Genomic DNA, 14,535 nt, shown 5'->3' on the forward strand with positions numbered 1-14,535 from the left:
TAATTTTTGTATTTTTAGTAGAGACGAGGTTTCACCATGTTGGCCAGGATGGTCTCCATCTCTTGACCTCGTGATCCTCCTGTCTCTGCCTCCCAAAGTGCTGGGATTAAAGGTGTGAGCCACTGCACCCAGCCACTCTATAAATCTTCTTGTATGTATCTTTTTTTTTTTTTTTTTTTTTGAGGTGGAGTCTCGTTTTGTCCGCCCAGGCTGGAGTGCAATGGCACAATCTCGGCTCACTACAACCTCCACCTCCCAGGTTCAAGTGATTCTCCTGCCTCAGCCTACTGAGTAGCTGGGTTTACAGGCGTGTGCCACCATGCCCGGCTAATTTTTTATATTTTTGGTAGAGACAGGGTTTTACCATGTTGGCCAGGATGGTCTCAAACTCCTGACCTCAAGTGATCCTCCTCCTTTTTTTTGAGATTTGGTCTTGCTCTGTCACCCAGACGGGCATGTAGTGATGCAACCAGAGCTCACTGCAACCTCCATTTCACAGGCTCGGGGTCCTCCTGTCCCAGCCTCCTAAGTAGGTGGGACTACAGGGATAATCTACCAGGCCCAGCCAATTTCTTTTATTTTTAGTAGAGACTAGATTTCATTATCTTCCCCAGGCTGGTCTCAAACTTCTGAGCTCAAAGGATTCTCCCACCTCGGCCTCCCAAAGTGTTGTGATTACAGGCGTGAGCCACTGCGCCTGGCCTTGTCTATATCTCTGGGTGTACATATGTAAATGTTTCTGTTGGTTGTATACCTAGGAGTGGAATAGCCGGGTCATAAGGTTTGCCTATGTTCAGTTTTCATAGATACCAAAATAGTTTTCTAGAAACTGATTTGAGTAATAAATAATAAGGCTCTGGTCTCCCGCAAAAAAAAAAAAAAAAGTTTTCTAAAATGATTGTATCCTGTCCCCACACCCGGCCTCCCCATGGCTTGCACATATCTAAAGTTGGCTGTTAGTTATCCTGAGACTATCATTTTCTTTTTTGTAAGGTTTCAATGCTGTTAATAAAAGCTGGTCTACCCTACATTTCTTTTCTTTATTTTTTTGATACAGAGTCTCACTCTGTTGCCCAGACTGGAGTGCCATGGTACAATCCTAGCTTACTGCAGCCTCAAACTCCTGGGCTAAAATGGTCTCGAAACCCACCTCAGCCTCCTGAGTAGCTAGAACTACAGGCATATTTCACCATACCCAGCTAATTAAAAAAAATTTTTTGTAAAATTACCAGTTTCAATAATAGCTAAAAGTGTTCAAAATGTTAATAAAGGTTTTTGTTGCATGGTTAAATAAATAAATAAATAAATTTTGTAGAGACAGGGTCTTACTATGTTGCGTGGGTTGATCTTGAATTCCTGGCCTCAAGTGATCCTACCTCCTTGACCTCCCAAAGCACTGGGATTACAGGCATGAGTCACCACACCTGGCCCAATAAAAGCTAGCCTACTCAACGTTTCTTATAATGATCATTGCTTCATACCAATCAAATGCCACAGACACCCCATTTACCTGCCCAATTTCACTCTCCACCTACAGCTCACCCCCAATTAACTATAAATGAAAACCTTAATAATTTTGATGCCACTTCATGCCAAGGGTTATCACGAACCACTTACCACTAGTAACAATGTCCATATTGCTGTCATGAGGGATTGTTTCCACGTGAAATTAGTGGGGCCCTAGGCAGAATTGATCACTACAGAGAGGTGAGGACAGAATAGGTCAAAGGCCTGGGAAGAATGTGAGGCCAAGAGGCTCTGATGTGGCATTAAGAGATGTTTGATCTAGGCCAGGCATGGTGGCTCATGCCTGTAATCCCAGCACTTTGAGAAGCTAAGACGGGTGGATCACCTGAGGTCAGGAGTTTGAGACCAGCCTGGCCAACATGGTGAAACCCTGTCCCTACTAAAAATACAAAAATTAGCTGGGTGCGGTGCTGCACGCCTGTAATCCTAGCTGCTTGGGAGGCTGAGGCAGAATTGCTTGAACCTAGCTACTTGGGAGGCTGAGGCAGGAGAATTGCTTAAACCTGGGAGGTGGAGGTTATGGTGAGCTGAGATCACACCACTGCACTCCAGCCTGGGCGACAGAGCAATACTCTGTCTCAAAAAAAAAAAAAAAAAAAGAAAAGAAATAGATGTCTGATCTAAAGGCATATCATAGATTTTCTTTCCAAACTAGCCTTACTCCATTTGCATTTATTGATGTGATGTGATGGATAGGTTTGGTCTTCATTCTGGCATCATGTTATGCTTTCTCTCTTGAGTGATTTCTTTGTTTTTCTTTCGCTCTGTGGTGTGTATGTAATTTCTTCAGGCTTTTTTTTCACTGCTTTGGTGGCAATTTGGCATGCTGTTTCTTCTGGAACCACCAGACTTTGTCAGGACAAGATGTGTCAGATATGCTAAGATGTGATCTGATGCATACAATCTAAGACTCCACACACAAATGCACTTTCTGTTTGTTTTACTGCTAGACATTTGTGTCCTACACAGGAATCCTGATAAATTCGATTTTGTCCGATGCCCATCAAAAGACAGGGAGAAAAATGGTTGGTATGTTTACAATTACACGCACAGCTTAAGGGAAGACATTCCTGAGAGAACTTTGATTTTGACTACAGTTAAGGAGAATCTTCTGCTTATAATTTCATCTGTCTGATAACTGGAAGGATTTTCTTTTCTTTTTTTTTGAGACAGAGACTCACTCTGTGCCCCAGGCTGGAGTGCAGGGTGCGATCTGAGCTTACTGCAACCTCTGTCTCCCCAGGTTCAAGTGATTCTCGTGCCTCAGCCTCCCAAGTAGCTGGGATTACAGGTGTGCACCATGACATCCGGCGAATTTTTGTATTTTTAGTAGAGTCAGGGTTTCACCATGTTGGGCAGGCTGGTCTCGAACTCCCAACCTCAAGTGATCCGCCCACTTCGACCTCCCAAAAGTGCTGGGATTACAGGCGTGAGCCACTGCACCCCACCCAAAGAATTTTCTACACACCAGCTTCTGGCACATTATGATTCATACTTTGTTCCTTCTCCAGCACCCTCAAAGTCTCAGTGCCAGGCACTGTAGGGCACATTTCTACTGTGATGTGACCTCTGGCCCTGCTCCTTTATGTCACCCACTTTGTGGTCTGTGCCAGATGAGTTGGCACAGAGGGAGGTAGGATATTTCTACGCCAGGATGGATGGCTATAATTTAATTATAGGTGGAAAAGAGTACAGACCACATAAATGTATTCCACTAAACCCAAACTAAATGTATTCCATGTCAGCTTCCCCTCATTCATATTTTACACCACCATCACTTGACATTAGGAAAAGAGAATTCTGAACAAAAAAGTAGTCTCTGCTAGAAGGAAAATTGCCTTATCTATGAAAATTTTACAAAAGTGGATGCCCATGTGAACACATTATGAGAGCCTTCCAATACTGGCCTCAATAGGGGCTCATGGAACTGAGAGGCTCAAAGCTTTGGGGTCTATAGCTGTAAATTTGCTTCTGCTAACAATTAAAAAAAAAAAAAAAAAAAAAGAGGGCCGGGTACCCTGGCTCACGCCTGTAATCCCAGCACTTTGGGAGGCTGAGGCAGGCAGATCACCTGAGGTCAGGAGATGGAGACCATCCTGGCCAACATAGTGAAACCTCGTCTCTACTAAAAATACAACAATTAGTGGGGCACGATGGCACATTCCTGTAATCCCAGCTACTCGAGAGGCTGAGGCACGAGAATCGCTTGAACCCAGGAGCAGAGGTTGCAATGAGCCGAGACTGCGTCATTGTATTCCAGCCTGGTGACAGAGCAAGACTCCATCTCAAAAAAAAAAAAAAAAAAAAATTAGCTGCACGTGGTGGTGCATGCTTGCAATCCCAGCTACTTGGGAGGCTGAGGTGGGAGAATTGCAGAGGTTGCAGTGAACCAAGATTGCACCACTGCACTCTAGCCTGGGTGACAGACTGAGACTCTGCCTCGAGAAAACAAACAACAACAAAAAACTGGACATTTTAGAAAGTTTGATGATGAGGAGGAAATCAAAGCAAGGGGAGTTAATGTAGGAATCAAATGTTGAATGGTGTTAATCGAAGATAACTTGATACTGTCTCCATGGTACCTTGTGGTTTATAATTTAATGTAGAGACATTATTAAACTGCAAAATACATGTAAGAAAGTCCAACAAAATTCTGGGGTTTTTTCCCATGATGACTGATGCTTTTTAGGAAATAAATGTCAAAAGCTTTCCAAAAATTTTCCTTTTGTTCTTTTGGGTTCGTCTGTCTTGCTGGTGCCTGGCCTGCAGACTGTGCTGATGGGGTGAAGTTGCAGAGCCTAATAAGCAGATGACTCTTCCTGAGAGGATTTAGAGCAGCCCTGTCCAATAGAACTTTCTGCAACGAAGAAATGTTCTGTGTCTTGTAGTCGCTAAACACACGTTGCTATTGAGCACTTAAAAATGTGGCTAGTGAAAGTGAGGAATTGAGTTTTACGTTTTGTTTAGGTTTAATCAATTAGAATCTAAATTTAAGTAGCCTTATGTGGCTAGTGGCTACCATAGACGGCTGTGCAGAGTTGGAGCCACAGTGAGGGGGAACATGACACAGGAAAGGGAAAGAGGAGGAGGACATGCCAGCCAGGTGGCTGTGAGCAGCTGGAGGGTTTTGAGCAGAGAGGGCCAAAGGACAGTTCTGCCCAGAGGGGCTTTCCAGTAGGGCTTTTCTATATTTTTCCTTCTCAGACATATGCCAGGCAGCCAGGTAGGCCAGATAGGAGTGGGGCTGAGTCATTCATTAGGCCCATGATACTTTTAGCGGTCCACAAAATGTTTTTATTCTTTTGAAATTTAAATTTAATTTCATTAAATTTTTTTAATAGACAGGGTTTTGCTATGTTGCCTAGGCTGGACTCAAACTCCTGGGCTCAAGTGATCCTCCCACTTCAGCCTCCTGAGTAGCTGAGACTACAGGTGCTCTTTCTTCCTAAAAATATGTTTAGTAATGAATGATTGGATGCAGAAAAACTATATATATGTTTAGGTTGAAGAAAATACTTTAGACCGAGAGCAGTGGCTCAGGCCTGTAATCCTAGCTCTTTGGGAGGCAGAGGCAGGCGGATCACATGAAGTCAGGAATCTGAGACCAGCCTGGCCAACATGGTGAAACCCCATCTCTACTAAAAATACAAAAATTAGTCGGGTGTGGTGGCGAGTGCCCGTAATCCCAGCTACTCAGGAGGCTGAGGCAGGAGAATCACTAGAACCCGGGAGGCAGAGGTTACAGTGAGCCAAGATTGCACCACTGCACTCCAACCTGGGCAACATAGCAAGACTCTGTCTCAAAAAAAAGAAGAAATAAAATACATAAAATTCATATATTCATCTTTATAGCAACCCAGTGGTAAGATATAATTTTAAAAAAAATTTTTAATGGAGAAAAGGTTCCTTGAAAACAAAAGTGCCTAAGACCCAAGAAAGTCAGTGTGTGTGTGTGTGTGTGTGTGTGTGTGTGTGTGTGTGTGTGTGTGTGTTTAGCAGGGAAGGGAGAGGGTGCTTGCTTCTTCCAACATTGACAGCTTATGCTGGACTCCTAGGCATCAGCCTGGCCACCGCCCCTTTAAATGCCCCCCCCCCCGCCCCGCCCAGGGTACACCTGGTGGCCTCCCTGAATGGGCCCACCTGCCCCGAGGCATGGCACGAAGAAGCCAAACAAAAGAACAAAGATTCCTCAATAATCCCAGGGGCAGAAGAATCTTCTGTACCAGGCTTGGAAAATGCACCTATGGACTATGACATACTTGGGCAAAGGGCATTGTGGGGCCAGGGAGGAGTTCAGGAGCTGGGCGGGAAGAAGGAGGGAGGGCAATGCTATGTTGTAGAAAGGGTGAGCTCGTTAAACTTCACAATCCCCCTGATACTGACCCCATTTTACAGAGGAAGAAGCATGGGCTCACGTTGAGGAGCTTGCACAGGCTCACAGCTGGGATTCAAACTTAGGCGTCTTTGATCTGACACCCATGCCCCAGCTCCCTTATCACAGATCCCTGGGATGCCTGACTCAGCCATTGTAGGGCTGCGGGCGGGGCATAATGAACAACTTCTAAGCTGACCACCAATCTTCCCCAGTGGCTGTTCTCCATTCCTGCTTCCCAGAAACCCATCCTTCCCGGGCTGATCCTACAAAGGATCTTCTATAATAGGATCTTGGGGCCTCAATTTCCCTTTTGTGCGTGTGCTGGGGCAGGGATCTTCCTGTAGGAATGCGGAAGAGAGGCAAGAGAAAAGCATGGCCTTTCTGCCCCACTGTGCTAAGCCCCCAGGCCAAGGGCCTCCCGGAAGCCCCACCCCTGCCGCGCGCGGCCTGGCGTGCAGGAATGGAGCTCGGTCCCTTTAAATCCCGCCGAGGAACACCTGAGGGTTGGGCCGCGCCATTCCCGGATCCGCCGGCTGGGAATCGCGGGTCCCCGCGCGTCCTGCAGCGCTTCCCGCGCCGCGCGCCCAGCCCAGTGCGCCGGCTCTGTGCGGGGGTGCCCGGGCGGTCGGGAGAATGAGCCGCATCTACCACGACGGCGAGCTCCGGAACAAGGCGGTGCAGAGCGTCCGGCTGCCAGGGGCCTGGGACCCCGCCGCCCACCAGGGGTAGGCCTGGGCGCACGGCCTCGGGTCGGCCTCCCCTGCCCCAGCTCGAACCCCGCTCCAGGATCGGGGGGTGGGATGCGGGTGGAGGAAAACTGGGGTTGCCAAAGCCGCCTCTCCGCCTTCAGTCCGCCCCTCCCGGCGCCCCTGCCGCCGCACCCGCCCAGCGACCCCATGACACAGATCGGCTTAAAGCTCCCCGCCTGTCCGCCTGCCCTCGAGAGAGGGTCCCGACCCCCAGACAGGTCTCCGAAGGCTATGCTTCGCCTCACGCCGACCTCCAGCCCCACCCCACCCCCGTAACTATAAACTCCAGCTACTTGCCGCGCTGCTTTTGCACAGGCTCATGCCCTGCCCCAGAAGGGACAGTGGCCGTGCTGTGGCGGGAACAGCGGGCGGGCTGGTCCAGAGCAGGGCCTGCCTGGGTGAGGAGGATTTGGAGGGCCAGGCCCTGTCGTCACAGGGTTATGAGGCCGAACGGACCATTCCATTTACAATTGCACTGAAGAATTGTGCTAAGTGAAATAAGCCAGACACAGAAAGACAAATACTGTGTAATCTCGTATATGGAATCTATAAAAGCATAGAAACAAAAGAACAGGCTGGGCGCTGTGGTTCACACCTGTAATCCCAGCACTTTGAGAGGCCGAGGCGCGTGGATCACTTGAGGTTAGGAGTTTGAGACCAGCCTGACGGTGAAACCCTGTCTCTACTAAAAATACAAAAATTAGTTGGGCGTGGTGGCAGGTACCTGTAATCCCAGCTATTTGGGAGGCTGAGAATGAGATTCATGAGAATCGCTTGAACCCGGGAGGTGGAGGTTGCAGTGAGCCGAGATTGTGCCACTGCACTCCAGCCTGGTCGACGGAGCAAGACTGTGTCAAAAGAAAAGAAACAGTAGAACAGTGAACAGTGATTGCCAGGGGATAGTGGATGAGGATGGGGTAATGATATAAGGTACAAACTTTCAGTTATAGAATAAACAATTTCTGGGGATCTAATGTACAGCATGGGGTCTGGTGGGTGTGTTCATTAATTTGTGGCAATCATTACATAGTGTGTACTTAAATCATCACGTGTGCACCTTGAATATATACAGTCTTTTGTCAGTTAAATATTTAGAAAAATAATTGCGGGGGGTGGGGATGGATTGGATAGAGACAAGCTAGGTAGAGTTTTCACTTCCCACTCCCATCCTTCTTCCACTGTCATCTTCAGCTGTCCCCACGCTTCTCCATTTCTGTGGATGCAAAAAAGGAAGCCTCCAGGTTCTGCTTTTATGAAAACCAGAGTCGAGAAGCCAGGGGTCCACTTCCCCTCAGTGAAGGACCCTGTGATCTTGGACTAGTGTCAGACTTCTGAGTTTTGGTTTCTTCACCTCTCAGTAATAACCATTTCCTCGAGTTAATGACCACCTGGATATGAATGAGAAGAGGAATATGAGAGTGTTTAAAAACAGGTGGAAAGGGAAAATAGTTTATTGCAGCTTAGATACCTACCCCCACATTTGGCCCAATAAAAAAGTAAAATCTTTTATATTTAGTAATCACTTAATAGCTTACAAAACACCTTCACACACATGATCGTGTGTCAACATCAGAGGAGCAGAGTGAGGCGGCTGTTTTCCTCCCCATTTTGTAGATAAGACTGAGGCTCTGGTTCCAGTAACTCCCAGTGGCCTTGTAGGAGGGGTCCATAGCTTGATCTTAGGGCAGCCTGACAAGGTTCCTCCTGGCATCTGGGCAATGCCCCAGCCTTTGGGACCCTTGCAGTGTTGGAGACCCCTATGTAGGAAGCACGGGGAAAGGAGCTGCTCAATACTCAGCTTGCTCAGGGCTGGGTAAATAGGAGACACGGGTGAGATTTGCTGAGGACTGACAGAACCGGCTATCCTTTCTTTCCCTTTCATCCGCAGGGGAAACGGTGTCCTGCTGGAGGGAGAACTGATTGATGTATCTCGGCACAGCATCTTGGACGCTCACGGCAGGAAGGTGAGGATGCTTCCTCGGTGCTAGCTAGAGGGCACTGACTTCACGGTCGTCACCCACTGTGGCATCTCCTTGTGCTGGGTCCTTCCAGTGCCATGAGTTGGGATTCTTGATGGGCTTAGAAAGCAAGTGGGAAGTAGGTCAGGAGATTTACAGCCAAATGGGACCACCAGCTGGAAGAATAGTTTAAGGCCATGTTGGGCAGCGGACAGGTGGGAGGGCCTGTGTTCTTGCCAGAAGAGTCTGGGTCATGGCTGAGAAGGCAGACCAGGCCCTAAACCCCAGTCTTGCCTAAATGTAAACTCTGGGGCTTCAGTTCTCATGTTGATGTCCTGGCTGCCTTTGCCCTCTCAGCCTCCTGGAGTCATGCCCTGTATCACCACCCCATCTCAGGTGTCTGTGGGTACACCTGGCATTCACCATCCAGTATTAGCCTGTGTCTTTTTTCTGAGCGCTAGTTCTGACTTTCCACTCCCTCTTCAAATAGCCCCACCTAGATGTGCTGACCACCTTATCTCCTCGGTCTCTACAACTGAGCTTGGTCTCTAAAAATGCCCCCTCCAGTAGGGCCAGAGGCCTGGTGCTACGTGGAGCCTGCATGTCCCTCCTGTACCCCACGAGAACAGCTCAGCACTATTTTCATGTCAGGCAGTATTTTGCTGCACCCTCCCCTCCTTAGCACACAGTCGGCAGGTGGCAACACCCATCAGAGCCCCTAGCCAGCCTGCCCAGGAGAGCCCAGCAGTGTCTCCATGCTGATGTGGGGCTTGCTTGCCTCAGCTGCCCTCAGGCAGGGCCTTCTCCTAGCCCCTCTTAAAACTTGCCTCCTCTGAGTTCCATTCCTGGTGATGGTGCAGTTGCCCTCCCAGGCACCACGCTGCGAACCCTCACTGTCTCCTCCCCGGGTAAGCAATGCCAGGTCCTGCTGGGCTCCTCCCTTGTACATTCCTCCCCCTCCCCTGCCTTCCCTTCCTCTTTCCATGGCTGCTTACCTCAGATGGACCCTCAGCCTGTCCTGATGAAACCTTGCACCTGTCCCCCCTGCCTTCTGGCTGTCCCCAGAGCTCATCCCTGCCCTGCTGCCAACAGGACAAATGTCTTTGCAGAAATACATCTCTGAGGGTCTCACTGCTGCTCAGAAACCTTTCAGGATTCCTTGTCCAGTAGATAAAATCCAAACTCCGAATGCCAACTCAAGGCCTGTCCTGGGAGGCCGCCTGGCTCCCAGAAGGCCTCCAGGTTGCCCTGCATGGCTTGAACATGCACAAGGGCCTCTTGACTTTTATTTCCTATACTGTCCCAGGCTTTTAATATTCTTCCTACAGCTTCTTATTCCCACAGTTGGCAGATCTCCCCACCCTCCAAGACTTCATCTTTCTTGATTCTACCAGGAAGTGGCCTCCTATTCTTCAGGCCCTGGGAGCATTTCACCCACCTGCCTTGAACAACTGGCAAACAGCATTTACAGCACACTTCACGCTTGGCACTGTGCTTGCCCCTCTGTTATCTCGTTGAACCCTCATAATATATATATATATTTTTTTGAGACAGAGTCTCACTCTGTCGCCCAGGCTGGAGTGCAGTGGTGTGATCTCGGCTCACTGCAAGCTCCGCCTCCCAGGCCCACGCCATTCTCCCGCCTCAGCCCCCTGAGTAGCTGGGACTACAGGTGCCCACCACCATGCCTGGAGACTTTTTTGTATTTTTAGTGGAGACAGGGTTTCACCATGTTGGCCAGGATGGTCTCAATCTCCTGACCTTATGATCCGCCCACCTTGGCCTCCCAAAGTGCTGGGATTACAGGCGTGAGCCACCACACCCGGCCGAACCCTCATAATATTCTTAAACACAGACATCACGTTATCCCCATGTGATGGGGAAACTGAGTGGTTTGTCCCAGGCTGTTGGAAGGGGCAGAGTGGCTGCCCTCACCCAGGTCTCCTTTTCAGTGCCCTTTCCATTGCACCTTGGCAGCGCCCATTCCTGCTTCATGGTATTTGGGGTCCTCGGGCTTGGGTTATGGTTTTGTTTTGTTATGTTTTGTTTTGTTTTTTTGAGATGGAGTCTCATTCTGTCTCCCCGGCTGGAGTACAGTGGCATGATCTCGGCTTACAGCAACCTCCGCCTCCTGGGCTCAAGCGATTCTCCTGCCTTAGCCTCCTGAGTAGCTGGAGGCACACGCCACCACACCTGGCTAATTTTTTGTATTTTTGATGGAGACAGGGTTTCACCATGCTGGCCAGGCTGGTCTCGAACTCCTGACCTCAAGTGACCCACCCGCCTCGGCCTCCCAGAGTGCTGGGATGACAGACGTGAGCCACCTCGCCTGGCCGAGTTATGATTTTCTTTCTTTCTTTCTTTCTTTTGAGACGGAATCTCGCTCTGTTGCCCAGGCTGGAGTGCAATGGCACGATCTGGGCTCACTGCAACCTCCGCCTCCCAAGTTCAAGCGATTCTCCTGCCTCAGCCTCCCGAGTAGCTGGAATTACAGGCGCCTGCCACCACGCCCGCTAATTTTTTGTAGTTTTAGTAGAGACAGGGTTTCACCATGCTGGTCAGGCTGGTCTTGAACTCCTGACCTCGTGATCCACCCTCCACTGCCTCCCAAAGTGCTGGGATTACAGGCGTGAGCCACTGCGCCCAGCCCAAGTTATGGTTTTCTATATATACTTTTTGTCTTTGGCTGTGTGGAAGCCCTGGGCTTGCCCTGTTAGGAACTTCTAGCAGGGCTCATTGGGTGTGGCAGGTGCTCTTGTGAACCCATGCATGAATAAATTATTTGGGGGTGGGGGGAGCATCTGCCTAGCTTGAACATCTTTTGGAGCTGAGGTGGGCTTCTAGGGTAGATGTGAGGTTGGCGGGGCTGCAGCCAGAGCCCAGAGTGTGTGTGTTGTGGGATGAGGCTGCCTCCCTCACTATCTGTCTGCCTGGCCCCAGGAGCGCTACTACGTGCTGTATATCCAGCCCAGTCACATCCATCGCCGTAAATTCGACGCCAAGGGAAATGAAATCGAGCCCAACTTCAGCGCCACCAGGAAGGTGAACACGGGCTTCCTCATGTCGTCCTACAGTAGGTATCCTATCCTCTGCCCTCCCTCAGGGCCCTCCTGCAGTGTGGCGGCCTTTGTCTTCTGAGCCTCTAGGCCCCCGGAAAGTGTCTTTTCAGCCTGCTTGACGCTGAAGCCCTGTGTGTGGCCTGAGGCTTCCACACCCACCCCTGGGGCTGGACTCCTTCCTGCCTCCCATTCACTCAGAGGATCCCCGTTCCCTCCCCTCCATCCCAGGGGCCAGGCTGGCCTTCCCACCTCCGGCCATTTCCTGTATCTGGCGGAATCATCCACAGACCTGGCTTTGGGCTCTAACTGCCTTTGTGCAGAGCCCAGGCCAGGCCCTAGGCGGTCTCCGTTTTACTGCCCAAATCCTCATTTTGTTCTGGGGTCTTAGTCCATGCGTGCTATATAACAAAATACCTTAGGCTGGGTGATTTATTAACAATAGAAATGTGTTTATTTTTAATTTTTAAAAGTTTTATTTCTTTGTGCATTTTTAGTGGCTGGGTTTTGCTATGTAGCCCAGGCTGGAGTGTAGTGGCTATTCTCAGGTGCAATCATAGCGCACTACAGTCTTCAAGTGATCCTCCCTCCTCAGCCTCCAGAATAGCTGGGACTGTAGGTGTGTGCCACAGCACCTGCTTAAGAACAAAAATGTCTGGCTTACAGTTCTGGAGGTGGGGAAGTCCAAGGTCAAGGTGCCAGCAGATTCAGTGACTGGTGAGGGCTTGCTTTGCGCTTCAGAGATGGGTGCCTTCTTGCTGAGTCCTCACATGGCAGAAGGCAAGGCAGCTCTCTCTTCAACCTCTTCTATAAAGGCACTCATCCCACTCATGCCATGACTTACTCACCTCCTAAAGGTCCCACCTCTTAATACTATCACATTGGTGATTGTTTCAACGTATGATTTTTTTCTTTTTTAAAAAAAATTTAGGGTGAGTGCAGTGGCTCACACCTGTAATCCCAGCACTTTGGGAGGTTGAGGTGGGTGGATTACTTGAGGTCAGGAGTTCGAGACCAGCCTGGTGAACATGGTGAAACCCCATCTCTACTAAAAATACAAAAATTAGCTGGGCGTGGTGGTGTGCACCTGTAATACCAGCTATTTGGGAGGCTGAGGCAGGAGAATCACTTGAACCCAGGAGGCGGAGGTGCAGTGAGCCGAGATTGCACCACTGCACTCTAGCCTAGGTGACAGAGTGAGACTCTGTCTCAAAAAAAAAAATAGTAATAATAATAATACTTTTTGATGGCTACTTTACTTCTAGGCATTATGTCCATACTCCATCAGTGGAGGAAAGACAGCTGAGTTTGACTTTTTTTTTTTCCTTTTCTTTTTCTCTCTGAGACAAAGTCTGGCTCTGTCCCCCAGGCTAGAGTGCAGTGGCTCTATCTTGGCTCACTGCAACCTCCGCCTCCCGGGCTCAAGCGATTCTCCTGCCTCAGCCTCCTGTCAACATATGAATTTTGGGGGATACATTCCAACCATAGCAGGCCCTCCATGATCTTGTTCTTCTTCCTAATTTTGTCTCTGGTAGGGCCTCTTTGCTGTCTGCCCCTGGGTGAGAAGGTTTTGAGGTTGAGTGGGACTCTATCACTTTATTCATTCATATCTTCAGTTACTCATTGACTCTCTGAACATTAGGGACCATCTGTATCATGTGCCAGCCCTTGTGCCACATACTGAGGGGTCCAGGGGTGAACAAGACCCAGTCATATACTTGAAATATTCTCAGTCCAGTAGAGGAGATGGACAGGCCCGGGCCTGGATCCCGTGAAAGGTGCTGAGCCCAAGCAGGCATGGCTGGGGACGCCCTGGAGCAGGGAATAACAGGACGGAATCCTGAAAGATAAGCAGAGGTTAGCCAGGTGCCAGGGATTTGCAGGGTGTTCAGAGAGGCAGAGGGTGCCCAATGCCTGGAAGCTGAAGAGTTCCTGACCGAGGTATGAGAAGCCATGCAGTGCAGGCAGCAGGAGGGGCGGGCACTGAAGAGCTCAACTCTAACCGAGGGTGCAGGGCAGCCCTGTAGTGAGTGGTTTTAAGTAGGCAGGTGATGTGATCAGGTCTGTGTTTGAAAATCTCCAGGGAGGCAAATAGCCTGGAGCCCAGCGAGGCCTGTGAAAAAGCTGTTAGGGTCACCTAGGACCGAGATAAGAAGGCCAGGATTAAAGACCTGTCGGGGAGGTGCAGAGACTGGAGGAGCTCAAGCTAGAGGAGGCACAGTGACCTCAGTGTTGGCTTGGCTACTGGGGAGGAAGAGGAAGGAGTCGTGATGATGCCAGGGGTTGGGCATGGGTGCCAGGCTCTGGGGAATGGAGGGGCGAGAGGTTTGTGGGGAGGAGGTCTGTTTGGAACACACTGAGTTTGAGTTGCCAGGAGCACTGCTGGGTAGAGGTCCACTGAGGCCTTGGAGGACAGTTTGAGAACTTGGGGAGAGAACTGGGCTGCAGCACATTGAGAGTATTGAAGCTACGGAAGTGGACCAAGTTACCCAGAGGAGAAAAGAAGTGGGCCCAGGAGGTTGTCTTGGGAAACAGCAACAATAGGAGGTGGATGGAGAGGGAAGAGCAGGAGATGGAGCCAATGAAAGGTCCGAGGGATGGGGAAGGTGTCAGGTCTCTAAAGCCCCACGAAGCCAAGGGGAACAGGCGTGAGGAGCTAGCAGTGGGGTCAGGCACTGCCCAAGGGTTAGTTAGGTCTGAGATATGGAGCATCCAAGTGGTTTGCAGGTTAAGAGCTCACCAGTGACTCTGGTGGGGGTACACGGGGTCTGGAGCAGTAGGTATCAAAGCCAGAACGCAGGAAGGCCTTGAGGAAAGGTCAAGGAGAGGGGAGAGAGAGACAGGTCCTCAGGAGATGGGAAGGGGTCTGT

General features: G+C 49.8%; 1 protein-coding gene across 2 annotated transcripts in view; it reads left to right on the forward strand.

Annotated features, from left to right (window-relative positions):
• Positions 1 to 14,535, forward strand: part of ARPIN (actin related protein 2/3 complex inhibitor) — a 65,559-nt gene that overhangs the window by 42,083 nt on the left and 8,941 nt on the right. The window contains exons 1-3 of one of the 2 annotated variants that reach the window (XM_032175637.2): positions 6,413 to 6,627; positions 8,540 to 8,615; positions 11,550 to 11,682. In XM_032175637.2, the coding sequence (XP_032031528.1) occupies positions 6,536 to 6,627; positions 8,540 to 8,615; positions 11,550 to 11,682 (301 nt within the window). In that variant the 5' untranslated portion in view covers positions 6,413 to 6,535. Of the gene's footprint in view, positions 1 to 6,412; positions 6,628 to 8,539; positions 8,616 to 11,549; positions 11,683 to 14,535 lie in introns of those variants that run through there. The other variant, XM_058427408.1, reaches the window with a different exon arrangement.

The sequence above is a fragment of the Hylobates moloch genome, unplaced genomic scaffold (genome assembly GCF_009828535.3).
Source record: "Hylobates moloch isolate HMO894 unplaced genomic scaffold, HMol_V3 SCAFFOLD_14, whole genome shotgun sequence".
Lineage (NCBI taxonomy): Eukaryota > Metazoa > Chordata > Mammalia > Primates > Hylobatidae > Hylobates > Hylobates moloch.